At 37.3% G+C, this 20,011-nt stretch overlaps 1 protein-coding gene and 1 pseudogene across 19 annotated transcripts in view; one reads left to right on the top strand and one right to left on the bottom strand.

Moving 5' to 3' along the window:
• LOC117079582 overlaps positions 1–7,031 on the bottom strand; it is a 33,275-nt pseudogene extending 26,244 nt beyond the window's left edge.
• Positions 1–20,011, top strand: part of STAU2 (staufen double-stranded RNA binding protein 2) — a 345,902-nt gene that overhangs the window by 126,681 nt on the left and 199,210 nt on the right. For all 19 annotated transcript variants that reach the window (XM_033202823.1, XM_033202811.1, XM_033202820.1 and 16 more), the window contains 3 exons: positions 9,203–9,362; positions 10,907–11,014; positions 13,492–13,704. In XM_033202823.1, coding sequence (XP_033058714.1) covers positions 9,309–9,362; positions 10,907–11,014; positions 13,492–13,704 — 375 coding nt within the window. In that variant the 5' untranslated portion in view covers positions 9,203–9,308. The remainder of the gene's footprint in view (positions 1–9,202; positions 9,363–10,906; positions 11,015–13,491; positions 13,705–20,011) is intronic.

Here is a 20,011-nt window from a genome sequence, read left to right as displayed (position 1 = left end):
CCCAGAGGAACACAGTGGCAGCACACTGGAAGAAGAGGCCCCCAGGTCGCCTTGCCAGGGACCCTTCTTCACAGTTACAAAGTGGGAACACTTCCAGCACTGCTTTGCTTTTCAGCCACCATAGGGGAGGCACACCTTACTGCTTCTGCCACACACTGTCTGACCACCCACATCTAGTGGGAGGGCAGGAAATAGGGTGGTATCCTTTAGCACCTGAAGACTTTGAGCAGAACCTCCAGGCTGGGTGCACCCTTTTGTCACCTGCCAGATTCAGTGTGGCTGCTTTTCACTAGAGTTGATCACCCATTTCTCACCAGTCCTATGGCCACCTAATTGCTGTGTGTTCTACTACCTCCCAGTTGGAATGAGCGGCAATGCTTGGCAAAACTGTAACTGGTTAATTCCAGCTCCTCTGACTCGGCTGCAGTAGGAAGCTACAGAAAAACATCTATGCTGACTAGTCCAGCTTGATATCATAACCACAGTCCTTAAGTGAAATTGTAGCACTGCCTGCAATCCTATATTTTCTTGGGCAGTTCAGTCTCCTAATTTTAGAGATGACTTTTCCTGCTCTATGGAATGGCTTGCCAGCTACTCTCTTCTTGCCTCTCTTCTGGTAAAAACAACAAGATCCTTTTAAATCATGTCTGATTGTGCCACTTTCCTGCTTGAAACTTTCCAGTGGCTTCCGTCATGTGGAATTAAGTTCTGATTTGCTGCCAGGTGACTTCTCAGACCTAGTTTCCTACTGATCATTCCTTGACTCAGGGCTTGTCAGGTAGAAGGAACCCTTGCTCTTTCTCAAAAATTGACCAACCAACATGTTATTTCTGCAGGGCCTTTGCACTTGCAGTCTTACTTGCTTAGAGCACTTTTTCTTTCTGGCATTTCCGTGCCTAGAATTCTCACTTTATTCAAATCTGTGTTCAAATGTCACCTCCTAAAGGAGCCCCTGTTACTCTTTTTCCATACTGTGCTTTATTTTTCTTCTTAGATCATCTCATTTGTTGATATGTTTATGTGTGTGTGTGTGTGTGTGTGTGTGTGTGTGTACTTACTTGATTGATAGTTTCCTGAGGGCAGTCCTCCATCTCTAGAAACGAAAACTCCATCCCAGCATGAAGTAGGCCTTTAATAAGTTTATATTGAATTATTAATGTAATTCACATACCTCCCTGGCAATTAGATAAGAGTAGGAAGACCAGGTCAGTAACATCCTAGAGTGTAAAAGGGGAGGTCTTTTTACACTTCCCTTTACAAAATTTGGTAGGCTGGTTTGTGGGAGTCTGTCAAGAATGTGAATGAGAGTAAGTGAGATCACCTACAAAAACTGTCTTGTTGGTAAGAAACAAAATAGAACCCTAGGGAGTATCAATATTTTTTTAAAAAATGATTTTTATTGAAATACAATTTATGTAACACAAGATTAACTATCGTAAAGTATACAATTCATTGTGCATTTAGTACATTCACAGTGTAGTACAGCCATCACCGTGCTCTAATTTCAAAACATTTCTGTCACTTCTAAAAGAAGCCCCATACCTATTAACAGTTACTCCCCAAACTCTGTCCTTCCAGCTCCTGGCAACCACTAATCTACTTTCTGTCTCTATGGGATTGCCTATTCTGGATATTTTGTCTAAATGGAATCATAGAGTATATACCCTTTTGTATTCTATCTTCTTTCACTTAGCATAATGTAAGTTCATTCATGTTGTAGCATGTAATTATACTTCATTCCTTTGTATGACTGTAAAACACTCCGTTGTGGGGACATACCACATTTTATTTATTCATCAGGAAGTTTGGGTTATTTCCACTTTCTATTAGGAATAATGCTACTGTAAACATTTACATACAAGTTTTTGTTTGAACCCCAGTTTTCATTTCTCTTGGGTATATATCTAGAAGTGAAACTGCTGGGTCAAGTGGTAATTCTGTGTTTAATTTTTTGATGAACTAGTAAACTATTTCCTATAGCAACTGCACCATTTTACATTCCCACCAGAATGTATGAGGGTTCCAATTTGCCATGTCTTTATGACTTTTTTTAAAAAAGCTATAGCCATCCTGGTGGGTATGCAAAGTAGTGTCTTATTGTGGTTTGGATTTGTATTTCCCTAATAAGAACATTTAAATGTGGGCTCCAGATGGTTGGGTTAAGAGGAGACAAAGAATGAGCAGAGAGGAAATAGGACTTTGCAGTCAACTTGGTCTTCCAGACTTACAGTGTCCCCAGCATTGCCTTTGGCAACTGATATTTGGCACCTGACTTTTAGCGTACAGAGATCTTCAGAATCTGCCAGATCTCATACATCTAGAGAGACTTAAGTTGCTTTGATATTCCAAATCCAGCATGACTTCTTCAGAGTTTATAGTTAGTACTTCTGCAGTTTATAGTGTTCATCTATCCGGTTCATTCAGAGGCAGCATGGTGTAGCAGTTATGAGCATGGGCTCTGGAGTGAGACTGCCTGAGCTCAAATGCGGGCTCAAGTCTGGTGGCCGTGGGAAGGTTAGTGAATGTCTCTATTCTTCAATTTCCTCATCTGTAAAATGAAGTTGGGTTGTGAGGATTGAGTGCGATTAGTATCTAAATGCTTGGAATAGCGCCTGGCACATAGTAAGTGCTTTGTATGTTTTTGCCCTAATTGTGATTATGGTGATGTGATAATGATTTATCTATATATCCATTTAGAGAAGGGGCAAGAATAGGTTTATGTTGGTTCCAAGTATGAGATTGAGGGTGGTGATTGTGTGTTTACAATAATGGGGCTCTTTGATAACATGCTGTGCTTTGCATAGTCCTGATTATGGCACTACTGTCAGTGATGCAGTACAAGTTACTTATTCTCTTGGTTTGTGTTCTGTATTCCATAAGTCATTCTACTAATTTATCAAATTTAATTTTGAACACAGATTTACCTTTGTTTAGACAGGGACTAGACTTCCTTCAATTAAGTGTTTTTTTTCCATTTTTATTCTAGTGTTCCATATTATTTTTTTAAACTTGAAATTATGAGAGGAAAGAACATCATTTATAATGCTATCATTTCAAAACACCCTGTCCTAGCTTTTAGTGCATGTCTTTCTATATTTTCCTCTAGGCATTTAAAATATACTTACAGTAATTCTACAAATAAAATAGAATATCCATATACCTCTTTTAAAGCATATTTTCAGCTGACTTGTGAATCTTTTCTAACCAGTCCTAATATTTGAAATTCCTCAAGAATTAACAGTTAGATCTCATAAAAGATATATTTTTCAAAATTTGTAGATATGAATAGAGAAATAACTGTCTCCTATCTAGATATTTTATATACATACAAATTTGAAAATGTGCCAGGGACTATTTTATAGCTCTATGATAAAAACCTGCTGTTTTTCTATAGCAAGAAAAAGAATGCTTAGCAGTGTCAAAAAGTGTACAAAGAATCAAAATAATTGACATGTCATTTGAATTCTTAGTTTTGGCCTTTAGGGTTCTTTAAACATAAATTCTACAAATATTTTGCAGATAAGTAAAGTGAGATAGAAAGGTTAAGTGACATTTCTGTTTCCAGTCAATGTTAGAAATAAACACAGAAATCCAAAGCCTCTCCTTATTAGATCAGAAGATAGCATTTTCATATATTTTAAGATGTAAGTCTGTAGAGGAGATATGAATGTTTAAGCTGTGTCGAGATTTATGAATAATGCTATCAAATAGAATGAGGTAATTATTTTTCAATTTGTAAAAATCCTAATGTTATTTGGGATATGTCTTTCTCACCTTGTAAAAATGATGCTTAGGAAAGTGGAGATGTTGGAGAATAAAACAGTCACAGAATGATAGGGAAGACATACGGGATTTTAGTTGTTTAGAAAGATAATACAAAATGAGCCCATAAAGAAGGCATTAAATGAAGTAACTTTAGGGAGGATGGCAAGGACATGTGGTATAAAAAGTTGCTACAACTAACAGTCAAATATAAGTGAATGTAAAATCTTTCCTTTACTCAGGAAAACTATAAGGAATGTCAAGTATTAAATCAAAGGAACCAGTATACATTCTTTCTTTACTGTTGTATTGACTTGTGGTATCTTGAAGATAGGCAGAATCTCAAGACTTGTTTGGGATCTAAAGGAAAGGAAGATTCTATTTTATTTTATTTTATTTACGATTTTATTTATTTTTTGCAAGACTTCCAGCAGATAGAAGGCAAGGAGACATGGAGATAAAAAGGCCTTGCAAGCAGCGCTTGTCAGATTTAGGCTGTTAGGTAATGTGGCACACAATGCTCATCATTTTGATGTTTTACTTCGATTTTACATCATGCACTTGTGTCTCTTTGATCTGACATGCTGCAGAAACACAGTGTTTCGTCATGGTTGTCTGTTTGTTTCAGCAGCCATTGACTCAATAAAACATCGCTGAAGTCTATTAGTGGGCCTTAGTTTAGATCCCTTGCATTAGTTTCTCTGGCCTTCCATGAAGATAGACAATTTAGTAAACAAAAATGAACAAAAATGGAAGAAGATAAAGCAGATTTTTAGGAAATTCCATATGGAGTTTCCTGGACTCTGCAGTTAGGCAGACTTAAATTTGACTCCCAGCAACTCTTTTGGGGACATTTGTTACCTCTTAAGGTGACCTTGGGGACATCTCCTGCCTTACCAGGCTGTAGTGAGGATTAAATGAAAAAGAGATATGAAAGACCTAACCATTGTGCAGTAAGCAATGTGTGTGGTCTCTTTCTTGAATGGACTTGGAAGCAATTGCCAAGTCACATAGGCCACATTGTGTGATGTGGTGATAATCTTGGACCTTTATCGTGCAGAGAGTCAGCAGGGCAGCTTAAAATTATGGTTCCCTCCTCAGAAACTCTGATGCAGCAGATCAGGCTTGGATCAAAGGAATCTTCATTTTTAACAAGCATGGAAAATAATTCTGATGAAAGTAGGATCTTTCAAATCCCAAGACTTTTTTGGGATTTAAAAGAAATTCAACCATTTGACCCTGAAACTTAAATAACTTGGATGGGTGAGTTTTCTTGGTTCATCTTTTAACAGTAATCATTATGGGGATCTAAACATTGTCCACAAAATTCTACTTGAGAAAAATTATTCAAGAATAGCTATATCTGCTTAGGTAAATATGCTAATTTGTAAAAATATGTACATCACTTATTATAAGTACTTTGTTAGTCTGATCTCATGTTACTATGAAGAAATACCCGAGACTGAACTGAGTGATTTATAAAGAAAAGAGATTTAATTGACTCACAGTTCTGCATGGCTGGGGAGGCCTCAGGAAACTTACAATCATGGCGGAAGGCACCTCTTCACAGGGCAGCAGGAGAGGAAATGGGTGCCAGCAGGGGAAATGCCAGACGCTTATGAAACCGTCAGATCTTGTGAGAACTCACTCCTTATCATGAGAATACCATGGGGTAAACCACTTCCATGATTCACTTACCTCCAACCAGGTACTTCCCACGACACATGGAGATTACAATTCGGATTACAATTCAAGATGACATTTTGAGTGGGGAGACAACCAAACCATATCAAATACCTTACCAAAAGTGAGCTTAATATGTGAAATAAGTGAAAGTAGAAGGAAATCCATTAAAAGGAACGTATCAATCTTTATAGTTAATAAATTTTGGGTATTACTTTACCAAAGGAAATAAGTATTTTGAGACCAGACCTATCACACAAAAACCATTCTGCATCATCTCCCCTGTAATTCAATCTGGATGCAATTAATGAGAGTGCTCTGGCTAATCTTGATTGTCATGATGGTATGAGGAGATGTGATATATAAGGTATTCAAACCATGTGGGGTATATTATTAAGAATCATTGTTAAGTAAGAGGATAAAGTGAAACAGAATGAAATAAGTCAGGCATCCAGTTTCGGTATTTCCTGTTGTTAGTGCTAGAATTTTTACGTTTTATGTTAAAAATGCAACATACTTAATTTTTCCTCTGATACTTACACAATGTAATTTATATATATATATATCCACATGCATGCACATACACATACATTGAGCCATATTTGATGACCAAAAAGGGAGAGGCCCCAAGGGCTCTTTGGTGTGCAATTAATATTTTGGCCAGAAAATCAGCAGATTGTTTCAGTATGGTTATGTGTTATGACATCATATTCCAGTAAAGTTATAATGAACAGAAATTTTGTTTGTCTCTGTGGCAAACCAAAATGAGTTTTGTAATTGTCAGCAGGCCTTAGTGATTATAGTGGCGCCCACTCCCTCTACTGTAGTTAAAGGTCTGTTAGCATTTCAGTTGTGGACCTTCTATTTTCAGAAGTTTATAATTAATTGTAAACATTTGCTCTATGGTGAAAGTTTGCCATATAAGATCTCAGTTCAGGAGTAAATTTCTGATGTCAAATTGTCTGTTTTAAAGTTTTACAGTAGCACCAGTTAAAAATAAAGTTCTGTGGAGGTGGGAAAACTGAATTTTGTGAAATACAAAGTGAAAATGACCAGCGTTATTCGTATTAGTCTGTCAGATTTCTGCATTAAAGGGATTAAAATAAATTTCTGCATTAAAGGGATTAAAATAAAATAGATGATAGGAAATTGTGCACTCCAGTACACAATATTTAGTTATTGTAACCAAAAAGCAAATAATATTGTAGTTTTTAATGCTTTTTAATCTTTGTTTATAAAAACACATTTGAAATGCTTTATCTTAAATTAATAGAAAACTGTAGTTCAAGAAAATTGATTTTAAGTTAAGCGTTTAAAACAGCAACTTTTTCTTTTTTTCATACTCTGAATTCCTCTCCTTCATTTGACACTGTTAATTACTCCTGTCCCTGACATTGTGTTGTAATTTTTTTTCTAACTTTGACCCTTTTTCATCTCTTTCACTGCTGTCTATTGTTTCCTTTGAGCTTTGATCATAGGCATTAATCAGTTCCTAGCCTTAGGCTCTTTTTTGATTCCTTTACACTTACCCTTTCCAGGTGCTTATCCACTTGCATGGTTTCAATTATTGCCTCACAAATCTGCATTTTCAGTACCAATCAGCATTTCTAGTTCTTCACCTTCAGTAAACCTTCATTGATTAGTCCCATCTGCCTGGTGAATTCTTACATGATGGGCTCTTTCCAGTTTATCTCAGGTTGAACATAGAGCGTCACTACTTGGATGTGCAGTAATTATCTAAAATATAGTAGGACCTCAATTGGACTTCTTTTTGCTTGGAAGCAAACATTTTTAAGGACTGGAGTGATTTTTAACTAATTTTTTTCAGCATTGCAATTGTAAATCCACCATTCCATCAAAATTGATTCTGTTTATTTTGCTAAGTTGGTCAATTCAGTGGTCATATTTCTCAGTCATCATTTTACTTGACCTGTTAGTAGCATTAGATACAATTAATCCCTCCCTTCTCCTTGATAGACTTTTTTTCCCATTTGGCTTTCAGGAAGGACATCGTGCTTGCTTGCCTTTTCTCCTATCATACCCTCCCACAGAGTTCTCATTGTTTTATGCCTTTAAATACTGCCTATATATTGATGATTCCCAAATTTTATCTCTACCTTGGACCTCTTTGCTGAAGTCCAGACTAATAAATTGAGTTGTTCACTTGACATCTATACTTGGGTGTCTAATAGGTCTAATAATCGAACATCTCCAAAACAGAGCTGTTGAAATCCACCCCCAGCAAACCCATTTCTTTTTTCAGTCTTCACTGTCTCAATAGATGGGTACTCCGCTTTCCAGTTGTTTAGTTCCAAAACCGTGATGTCATCCCTGACTCCCCTCTCATATTCCATAGCCAGTCTTTGGGTAAACCCATCATCTCTACTTCCAAAATTCATCTAGAAACAATGACTTCTTGTTACTTCCATTGCTACACCCTAGTTCAGGCCACTGTCACTTTTCCCCTGGATTATCCCAGTAGCCTATTAGATATCCTTGCTTCCAGCATTGTTCCCCTACAGTGTGTCCTCAAAATAATAATCAGATGGTTATTTCAAGAGATAAATCCGATTATGTCACTTCTCTGTGCAAAACCTTCCAGTGGCTGGTCATTTCACTTGGGATAAAAGATGCTTACAGCAATTTGTAGGGAAGGCCCTGTGGAATCTTGCCACCTCTACTCGTCTAGCTTTTCCTCTCTCCCTAAACTTTTGCCAGAGAGGCCTCCTCCGAGTTACTTGAACATGCATGGCACACTCCTGCCTCGCTGCCCTTGCTGCTGGTATACTCTCTGCTTCAGATGCACTGTTCCAGATATCTGCATGGCTTGTTCCCTAACTTATTTCAGGTCTTTACACAATTGATATTTTCTCAATGGAACGTCTCTTGGCCACCCTATCTAAAACCTACCTCCCTGACACTTCTGAACCCTTTCCTCTTTACTTTTTCTTACATCTCTCTCTAGCATACTAGGTATTCTACATATTTTTCTTATTGTTTATCTTCGCTACTCTAAGTGTTGTTGTTCATTGTCACAGTCCCCTGTCATATAGAAGACACTCCATAAATAATTGTTGAATTAATGGATTTTATCACATATCTTAATTTTTTCTCCTTAATTTCTTTTGGTTTTTTTTGTTTCTTCTTACAGCCTCTATTATCTCTTCATATCTGCATTATTGCAGCTTTTTAGTCACATGTCATTAGCCTCATTACCTCAGTCACCATAAAATGTATGAATATAACACTTCCTGCCTAAGAATTGGCCTAAACTCCTATTCCTTTGCTGAATCTGCTCTCCTTATTACTTTGCATTGTACTCAGTCCATTTCTCTGCTCCTGTATTTCTAATCATAATTATCTTCTGCAAAAAGCACAGTAATCTACATGTTGTCGCCTGAACAGTCTTGCCTGACCCAGCCTCTATTGCAGCTTCACCAGACTGTTCACTTACTTCTGTCAAAATCTGACCAAAAACTTCTCACCAGGAAGTCTCCTGTGATATAATTAAATAATTTTTACTGTATTATTTTGTGTTTAATGTTGTATTCTATATATGTTTTTCATGGAGATGAGTATAAGCTATTATCTATAGATGTATTGACTCACATTTTATCAAAGTATATTTTTGAGGTTAAAATTTTATTGAGTATAGCACATTATATAATTGGTATCATTTTAAACGAAATAAATCTTGTGAATGATTATAGAGTGGTTTTATTAAGCTAACTTTAATGTTTTTATTTTCTTATTTTAGGTATCATTGCCCAGTGCCTAAGATCTTTTATGTTCAGCTCACTGTAGGAAATAATGAATTTTTTGGGGAAGGAAAGACTCGACAAGCTGCTAGACACAATGCTGCAATGAAAGCCCTCCAAGCATTGCAGAATGAACCTATTCCAGAAAGATTGCCTCAGGTGTGGTGCTGGTGCATGTGACAGTCTCTTCTTTCTACTTTCCCAGTGAAACAAATCAGTGCATTTTATAATTAAAATAAATAAACTGTTCTGTTAGGAAGAATACTAGAGTGAAGACCTGCTAAGATTTGCGTCTCAGACTGTCTACTATACTTGCTTCATGTGTTCCTGCAGGATGACTATACCTTTCAGAACTTTGATTCTTCCTTTGAGTTCGCTTCCCAGGCAACTGGGGATTTGGGGATGTATATGAGGAAGAGAAATAACATTGATTTGGCTTATATTTCATACTATGTTTATTGAATATAGATTACATTGTGTGAATATAGAATCAAGGATTTAAAGTGGAAGAGATTTTACAGATTTTTTTCAGTCCTCCTTTGTTTTACAAATAAGGACATTGAGTCTGTTCTTGAGTAATCTCACTCATTCTCCTGGCTTCAGCTACTTTCTTGACTGACTTCAAAATAGTATCTGTAGCTCAGGCATGTCCTATACATAGCGTAGTGAGCTTCCTTTTTTTTTTTTTTTTTTTTGAAATGGAGCCTCGCTCTGTTGCTCAGGCTGGAATGCAGTGGCGGGATCTCGGCTCACTGCAACCTCTGCCTCCCAGGTTCAAGCGATTCTCCTGCCTCAGCCTCCTGAGTAACAGGGACTATAGGCGCATACCAGCACGCCTGGCTAATTTTTTGTATTTTTAGTAGAGATGGGATTTCACTCTGTTGGCCAGGATGTTCTCGATCTCCTGACCTTGTGATCCACCCTCCTCGGCCTCCCAAAGTGCTGGGATTACAGGTGTGAGCCATCGCGCTCGGCAGCATAGTGAGCTTCTTACTTACCCTACAGTTCAAACTCTACAGTTTTCCTTTCCCCAAACCAATTGTTTCTTTCTCCTTTGATATTTATCTTAATGGCAGACTTGGGTGTTTTTCTGCTTGTACTCTTTCATGAGAGCTCCTGTCTATTTCTTGATCTGTTTTCCCATGAGATCATACACTTCTTGACAGCAGGAATACTGTCTCTTTCTCTCTAATAGTTACAGTGGGTTCAGCATATATGAGGCCTTCCAGAAGTATGTGTTAAATAAGTGAATAAGATAAACCGAGGCCTGTGCCAGACATAGATCTCCAACTAGGATGCTCCCGGTTTGCATCCTGTACTCTTTCTGTAACTTCATCCTCATAGATCACATTAGAACACCAGTGGTGGGGGAATTCCTGGGTGTTGGGGGTTGGGTGGGTAGAGAACTTTAAAACAAGAGAGCCAGGTCTAGGGATGTAGGCTAAACTCAAATTAGTGTATGGTTGAGTAAAAGATTTCCAGTCTGCATTAAATGCTTTTCCTTCAAGGAAAACAAACTAAAAACCAAGTAACAAAAAGCCTGGCAGCAAAGCCCTTGACTGCTGTGGTTACAGGACAATGCAGCAGATACAGTCTATAGTTTGTTGTTTCTTGTAATTTGAATAGGCCATCTTGACTGTAGAATAAAAGTAAAGTTTGTTATAATGTCACGATTCAGTGTTATCCTATTTTTTGTGATTTAGAATGGTGAATCAGGAAAGGATATGGATGATGACAAAGATGCAAATAAGTCTGAGATCAGCTTAGTGTTTGAAATTGCTCTGAAGCGAAATATGCCTGTCAGTTTTGAGGTATGTATTCGGTAGAGATCTTCCCATTTTTTCCCTTGCTCTGGTTATTTTAAACAAACAGACAAACAAACAAATAAAACTAACTGGTATACTAGTATCCTGCAAGAGTTAATGTGCTTCTGTACGTTCAAACCTGGTATAACGAAATGATCTAAGCCCTGGTGAAAATAGAAATCATGATGATAACACAGATTCCTTCTGATTTTTTTATTTTCTGTATTAAGCCTTTTGTATACATGATATTTCAATTTTTATAAAAGTTATTTTCTGAGTGTAGATAATTTGTGGTATCCTATAGGATTTGGTATTTTAAATAGGATTAAATTAAATTTATTCAAGTTAAGATTTAGTGAGGATTAAATTAAATTTATTCAAGTTAAGATTTAGTGACACATATGTTAATATCCAATTTTTTTTCAATTGTGTGGAGGCCAAAGTATGTTTAACTTTAACCTCAACTAACAAAATCACCAAGAAGTAAGATGTAATGAAGCAACTCTTGACTTTACAGCTAGATAAATATATCGCAAATATATTCATAAAATTGTGTGCAATTTCAAAAAAGAAAACTTAAAAAAATAATTGTCATAATACTTCCCTTATTAAGAGGTCACTAATTTTACAACTTATGTCTGGAAAGTAGGCAAGAACCAGGAAATAAGCTGAAAGAGTTGTGGATAATCTTCCCTCACATTGTATGACATTCACCTACTAGAAAGCTCCCACATCTTACTCATTGGCAGGATCATTTGAGTTGGACTGAGAAACTGTTAGCTTTCTCTTGGACACATTCTGACAAGTTGCATTATCTCAGTTGTCAGTCCACAGCATGTTAAAAGCAGCAAAATGGGGAAGTCAGGGAGAGAATGTACTTGAGAGCCTACTGGTCCAGCAAGAAATGATACGGAAAATTTGGAAAACTTGTGCTTATACTAAAAAATTATTGGGATTTTTTAAAAAGGCTACAGTGAATACGAACAGACAGTTTTATTATTCTTAGATGTTCTTGGGAACATCAATATATTATGGCATAGGATATCTGATGTTTATAATGATGATCTAATGTGAACAATTAAAGGTTAAATATTTAGTATTCTCTATTAAGTCAGTAAAATATATATATAATCTATATCTATCTGTCTGTCTATCTATCTATCTATCTATCTATCTATATATTTAAATTGAGAAGAATGTCCATCAAAGTGTTTAAACAGTTTTGGTGTTTCAACTAGTAAACCTAAATTACTTGGAAAGTATGCTTATGATAAATTCCTTATCCCTAATAATGTCACCTTATTGATATATTGCGGTGCTTTCATTCCTTTTCCTAATTAGTATCCAATATTAGAAGACAAAATTTCAGTGTAATGTTAAATAGTAAACTACTTAAATAGGGCATCTTCTGTAGGTCAGAATTTTGAAGGAGACTAAAGTTTTGAGTCCTCAGGATTTGGAAGACGTATTTCCTCCAAAAGCTGGCATAGTGTAAAAGTGAGAGCAGATTAAACAAGGTTTAGTAACATTACATTCATAGTTGACAGATCCATAACTGATTGTTCTAGAAAGCTAGGATTTTTTTTGGCATACCTACTTACCTTTTTAAAATCATGCCACAAGAATAAAATTCCCTTTCTATAAAACAGCCTTTGACATCCCTAACAAAAACAGCTTACTTTTCATCCATCAACTGTTTTTGAGAGGCTTCCACAGGCACGGTGCTTTGTGGTTTATAGAACTAAAGGTTTCTCCAGTAATTTACTCATACATAGGAGAAAGTTAGATATATGTAATTATATACAAATTATCATTCTAGATGGCCTATCTAATATGGTATCTAATCTAATGGTATTTTTTTTTTTTTTTTTTTTTGAGACGGAGTCTGGCTCTGTCACCCAGGCTGGAGTGCAGTGGCGTGATCTCGGCTCACTGCAAGCTCCACCTCCTGGGTTTACACCATTCTCCTGCCTCAGCCTCCTGAGTAGCTGGAACTACAGGCGCCCGCCATCTCGCCTGGCTAATTTTTTGTGTTTTTTAGTAGAGACGGGGTTTCACCGTGTTAGCCAGGATGGTCTCGATCTCCTGACCTCGTGATCCACCCGTCTCGGCCTCCCAAAGTGCTGGGATTACAGGCTTGAGCCACCGCGCCCGGCCTCTAATGGTATTTTTGATGTTCTTAAATTTGTGCTCCATAAGACATGGAGAAACTGTAATTAGAATTATCAGTTTTAAACTAATAAAAAATCATTTTGACTGTGAATCAAATGTGTTTATTTAGATTTCTTTTGTTTCAGCTGTATTAAGCATCAAGTGTCATAAATAGTCCCAATAAAATATCTTCATAATAGCTTTCTTAAAGAAATACTATAATTTTGGCATAATACTAATTTTGGTTTTGATATGAATATTAATTAAGTCATACTATAAGAATACATCTTAAGTGCCTATCCGTTATTTAATATTTTACTTGTATTTAATAGGTTGTTAAAGAAAGTGGACCACCACATATGAAAAGCTTTGTTACTCGAGTGTCAGTAGGAGAGTTCTCTGCAGAAGGAGAAGGAAATAGCAAAAAACTCTCCAAGAAGCGCGCTGCGACCACCGTCTTACAGGAGCTTAAAAAACTTCCACCTCTTCCTGTGGTGGAAAAGCCAAAACTATTTTTTAAAAAACGCCCTAAAACAATAGTAAAGGTAAGTTTGTGTTTGTGAACATCAGTTTTACTAAGTAAATATTATAGTAGCTATAGATAAGCATTTTTCTATAAGTCAGGTCCCTGAACTTACGGATTATATACAGTCCTGAAATCAGGGCAGGACATGTGACTATAAATTAATGACAGTTCTGTTTTGCTTTTTAAATACTTGTGCACCTGAATTTGTTCATCAAATAATCATAATCTTAGGTATTTATATATATTTTTTGTTGTTTAAAAAGTGCTTCCCCATTCATGTCACCTTTACTATAACTCCTCATGACTGTGTAAGGTAGATGATGTTAGCCCTCATTTTACAAATAAGATTTTACAAAACATGTTCAAAGAGTTTGCCCATTTTTATTCAGCAGTCATGTCGAACCACCTGAACTGCTGTCTAATCCAGTGTTCTTTCTGCACACAAAGCTGTTACATAGTAACTTCTTAGGATATCATGAAATGGTAACAGGATACATACAAAAAAATCATATGACTAATACTAACACTGATAGCTGCAGCAGCTGGAAATCATAAAGCACTCCATGTGCCAGACTTTGTCCCAACACTTTGCATGCTTTAATCACATTTAATCCACATAGTAACCTTATGAAGTAGATGGTCTTATTTTGTTGCCATTCATTCAGATGTGTATACCTTGAGAAAGAAGAATATAGAGCATACAGCTTTTCAAGATGTTGTGACTCTTTTATTGGGTCAGAATTTATTTACGTTAATAAGAGAAAAAAGGTAAATATGAGAGGAATGAGATGAATCAGCATTTAGTAGAGGACAGTGCCCGTGAATGCTTGACATGTATGACATGTCTGGAGCTAGAGTTTTGTGTTTCCAGAGAAAGCTTTAAATTGCCAGCATTTCAGTTGCTGGCTCAGCCTCACTGATTTAGCAGCCTTCTTCTGATTAGGCTGTACTAATGAAGGATTACAGATAAGAAATATATTTAATCTCAATGGATTTCATTTGTTTTGATTGCACAGTGGCACAATTTAGGTATTTTTACAGGTTTTATACCTTTGTACCTTTGTTTTATTTAAAAATACATACATACATATATACAAAAATAACTACTTAAATACTTGTTTTTAATGAATGCTGACATTACTTCACTTAGAAGATGTAGTAGGTAATGCATTCCATGAACTGGAATTACATGTTATATGTAAGATAGACTAAAAATAAATGCAAATAGCTCTACTTATCATGAGTCATAGTGGTTCCAAAGAGGACTGGCACTTTCATTCATATGCTCCTCCTACACAGTCAGGAGTAGAATATAGCTATTAAGAGAATGACCTTTGCAGTCAGTTTTGAGTATGAATCCCTGTGGCCTGAGCAAGTTACCTAACTTTAAAAATATTTCTTCATGTATGAAGTGGGAATAGTAATTGACCTTGCTGTATGGGATTGTTAGAAGTATTAACTGAAACAATGCACAAAATGCATTAGTAATTATTAAGTATTCATTGTTATTAATGATAATGCAAATACTGTAATAAATAGCGCATATTAACTATTGGTATTTTGTATCTAATACTGCCTATTCACATTTTATGTTTATGTGAATGTGTCCATGAACTGTTTTCTTAAATCTATTAATATATAAAAATCTATGGCTTTTCTAAGATGGAAGAACAGCATTTTATGTTGGAATGGTGGCACAAAACTGGTCACATAACTTCTGTGTAATCTATTTAACTAAGTTTTATCTTGATAAATTAAGAATAATAAACCAGGCTGGGCGCAGTGGCTCACGCCTGTAATCCCAGCACTTTGGGAGGCTGAGGTGGGTGGATCATTGGAGGCTGGGAGTTCGAGACCAGCATGGCTATCATGGCAAAACTTGGTCTCTACTAAAAATACAAAAATTAGCCAGGTGTGGTGGCAAGCGTCAATCCCAGCTATAGCTCAGGAGGCTGAGGCATGAGAATCACTTGAACCTAGGAGGCAGAGGTTGAGGTGAGCCAAGATCACTGCCTCTGCACTCCAGCCTGGGTGACAGAATGAGATTCCATCTCAAAATGATAATAATAATAAATTGTTAGGCTAGAAAAGATCTGTACATTTCTATAGTAGGATATAAATCTAACTCTTGTTTTAACTATAGCTATTAAAAGCAAGATTATTATTTAAATGTTATTCGCCAGAGGTGGGATACAGGAGAAACATTTTGAATTCTCAATTACTTGCTACTGCTTCCAGTATATAAGCAGTATTATCCCATAACTTCCTTCCGATGCATCATTCAGATCTCAGCATAAACTTGACTTTTTTAGGGACTCCTCTGGTCCTCTCCTACTCCCAGACTAGGTTAGCCTCCTGCATTTTTCCTCATATACATCACACTTGGAATTACTTTTGCCATGTCTGTCTTATGTTAAAATAAAGCTTGTGGATACTTTGTGAAATGTAAGATCATTTTGAGAGAACAATGTGTATAATGAGTTGGAATCTAGATAATTTTATGTTCATACCTTATAATATGTCAGCTGGAATAGTATCCTGATTTTCAGCGTTTTCCTCACTTCCTTGTGTGGCTTATACATTGAGGGTCTATAGTTTCTTACACTCAATGGAAGCAGAAAAAATATCTGATCATTTGCCTTGGTTTTATTTAAAGGAATAAAACAATCACATTGTCTCATTTGATCCTCTTAATCACTGTGTGATCCAGCATTCATTTCCATCTTACAGATTAGTCCCTTTATATTTAAGAAACCTATCCAGGATCCTGTAGCAGAGTCAGCTTTCTGATCCAGTTGTCACATCTGACTGCAGTGCCCATTTGATACTGGTTAACTGTGAACTTTTGGATTTTCAGATTCACTGTATAGGGTTATCCTGTTAACATGTAAAACTGCCTTGATAATGTCTTTGTGTTTACATTCTGTTTTTAAATGTAGTTCTCCTCTATAAGACGAGACTTCAAAGAGGGCTTTCTAATCTTAGAGATCAAATGTTCTGGACACAGTTATTACAACACTGTCTTTATTGGTATATAGAATGATGATTTAAGATTTGCTGTCCAAGGAATAACTTAATTGTCAAAGGTGCTGGTAGTTCATTTCAGTCAGAGTGAGAAACCAAGTAATTCCCTCCCCCACCCCCACCCTTTTTTTTTTGATACAGGGTCTCACTCTGTCTCCCAAGCTGGAGTGTAGTGGCACCATGATCTCGTGTGGCTGCTATCTCTGCCTCCTGGGTTCAAACGATTCTCCCATGTCAGACTCCAGAGTAGCTGGGACTAGGCATATGCCACCATACCTAGCTAATTTTGGTATTTTTTGGTGGAGATGGGGTTTTACTATCTTGGCCAGGCTGGTCTTGAACTCCTGACCTAAAGTGATCTGCTTGCCTTGGCCACCCAGAGTTTTTTTTTTTTTTTCTTTGAAACGGGGTCTCACCCCTGTTGCCCAGTATGGAGTGCAATGGTAGGATCTCAGCTCACTGCAGCCTTGATTTTCTGGTCTCAGGTGATCCTCCCACCTCAGCCTCCCAAGTAGCTGTGACTACAGGCACAACACCATCATGCGCAGCTAATTTTTTGTATTTTTTGTAGAGACAGGGTTTTGCCATGTTGTGCAGGCAGGTCGCAAACTCCTGGGCTCGAGTGATCTGCCTACCTCGGCCTCCCAAAGTGCTATGATTACAGGCGTGAACCACTGCACCCAGCCCCAAGCAATTCTTAATGTACACTGAACTCCATCATTATCTAAATTAGATTTATGTATCTGATTCTTTTCATTGCAATCTATATCAACAATAATTTCCTTGGAACTCAGAGACATTCTTTGAGTCAAATTAAACAGAAATAAAGAGAGTATACCACTGGAAACACATTCCTATTTATTTAACATCTTCATGAACTGGGCATACTCCTTCTAGCACTAGACGCAGAGCTTCTCTTTATCTTTTCATTGGAATCTCAATCTTAGACTTAGGAATTATTATGTGGATTTGTCTTTTCTCATCAGTCCTTCTTGATTCCCCTTATAATTAATTTAATTTTTTTTTTTTTTTTTAAATTGAAACGGGGTCTCGCTCTGTTGCCAGGCTGGAGTGTAATGGCACGATCTCGGCTCACTGCAACTTCCACCTCCTGGGTTCCATCGATTCTCCTGCCTCAACCTCCCGAGTAGCTGGGATTACCAGGCACATAACCACGCTCAGCTAATTTTTTTGTATTTTTAGTAGAGACAGTGTTTAACCATGTTGGCCAGGCTGGTCTTGATCTCCTGACCTCGTGTTCCACCCCCCTCGGCCTCCCAAGGTGCTGGAATTACAGGCATGAGCCACCACACCCGGCCCTGTATTTAATTTTTATTTTTCAGGATATAAGTAGAAGTTGAAACCAGTATTTTATCAAAAGCTTAAAGTTTCTTTTGCTCTTTCCTTTCCCTTCATCTAACCATTGCAGCAGTGAAGTTCTGTCTTTTTCCTCCTCTTTCCCTAAGCTGTTCTTCTACTTCTAGGTGTTGACTTTCATCTTTAAATAGGTGATTCCCGAATACCATATGCTCTGCACTGCCTATTAGACATCTCCACTTACTATTTCACGGGTGCCTCAAATTTGGGCCCAAATTCATCATGTTCTCTTCTAAACCTCTTTCTCCTGCAGCGTTCTTTATCTCAGTGACTGGCACTAACATCCAGCTGCTGAAACTGCTGGGGGTCATTTTTAACTTCTCTTTTTTTTTTGAAGATGGAGTTTTGGTCTTGTTGCCCAGGCTGGTGTGCAATGGCGCTGCCTCGGCTCACTGCAACTTCTGCCTTCTGGGTTCAAGCGATTCTCATGTCTCAGCTGGGATTACTGGTGCCTGCCACCACGCCCGGCTAATTTTTGTATTTTTAGTAGGGACGGGGTTTCACCATGTTGGCCAGGCTGGTCTTGAACTCCTGACCTTGTGATCCATGCACCTTGGCCTCCCAAAGTGCTGGGATTACAGGAATGAGCCACTACACCTGGCGTTTAACTTCTCTCTTACCCCTTATGTCCAATCACTTATTAAGTCCTATTTATTCTGTCACCTAATATTTCTTTTTTTCTTTTTTTTTTTTTTTTATGAGATGAGTCTCGCTCTGTCGCCCAAACTGGAGTGCAGTGGCGTGATCTCGGCCTCCTGGGTTCAAGTGATTCTCCTGCCTTCCTCAGCCTCCTGAGCAGCTGGGATTACAGGCATGGGCCACGACGCCTGGCTAATTTTTGTATTTTTAGGAGAGACGGGGTTTCACCATGTTGGTCAGGCTGGTCTCGAACTCCTGACGCTGTGATCCGCCCCGCCTTGGCCTCTCAAAGTGCTGGGATTACAGGAGTGAGCCACTGTGCTTGGCCTCGTCACCTAATATTTTTTAAGTTGGTTCCTTTCTTTCCATCCCTTCTACCACTCTTTGGTCCAACTCACAGTCATCTCTTAACCTGAACTACTACAGTTAAGGTTTTAACTGACTACAAGTACTCTTGACACCAAATGATCGTTTAAAAAGTATGATCTTTTAGAGGCACTTGTCTAATCATATCATACCTCTGCTTAAAATCTTTTAGTAATTTTCTTACTCTTTGGATAAAGTCCAAAATCCTAAACTTAGTTTGAAAGACCATGAGAGATCTGCCTGGAGGCTGTACCTGGAGCACCATACTAGAAATTGTCTGGACGAAATGGCAGCAATCATCTGGAAGAGCTAAGACTGCACAGTGGCTTTTACATAAGTTTAGTGTAACATGTAATCTGTAACAGAGTGATTATCCATGTCTCTACTGATAGTAGAGACAAGAATAAATTTTCATAGGTGGAAGTAAAGTTTTGACCATATAATAGATGCAAACTTATTTCTAGGAAAAATACATGAAGAAAGTTCATGTGCAGAAAGACCATTTGGTTTCCAAGAATTTTTGCTTTTATGTTATAATACATGCAAAAAGCTGTGTATAAACTTGTGTATAAGTAAAAAAGCATACTAAGTGTGAGAAAGACCTACTCCCCAACTTGAGTATAAAACATTTCTCAATAAGCTTTGAAGCTCTCTGTGTGCTCCTCTTCCATCACGTCCTCATGCAATCTTCCCTAGGCAACCTCTATCATTAGTTTGTATGACCATTTCCTACCTTACAGTTCTACTGTGTTTGTTTTTCTAAAAAATGTTATTTGTTTAGTTCCTTTAAACAACTTTATTGAGGTATAATTGACATAGAATGAGTTGTACATGTTTAAAGTGCACTGTTTGTTTTCATATTTGTTTGCATGTGTACAACCATGACCATAGTCAAGATAATGAATCTATCCATTCCTCCC

This window comes from Trachypithecus francoisi, unplaced genomic scaffold (assembly GCF_009764315.1).
Source record: "Trachypithecus francoisi isolate TF-2019V2 unplaced genomic scaffold, Tfra_2.0 Lachesis_group7, whole genome shotgun sequence".
Taxonomy (NCBI): Eukaryota; Metazoa; Chordata; class Mammalia; order Primates; family Cercopithecidae; genus Trachypithecus; species Trachypithecus francoisi.
The sequence above is the reverse complement of the archived record's forward strand: the minus strand, read 5'-3'. Positions and strand labels throughout refer to the sequence as shown.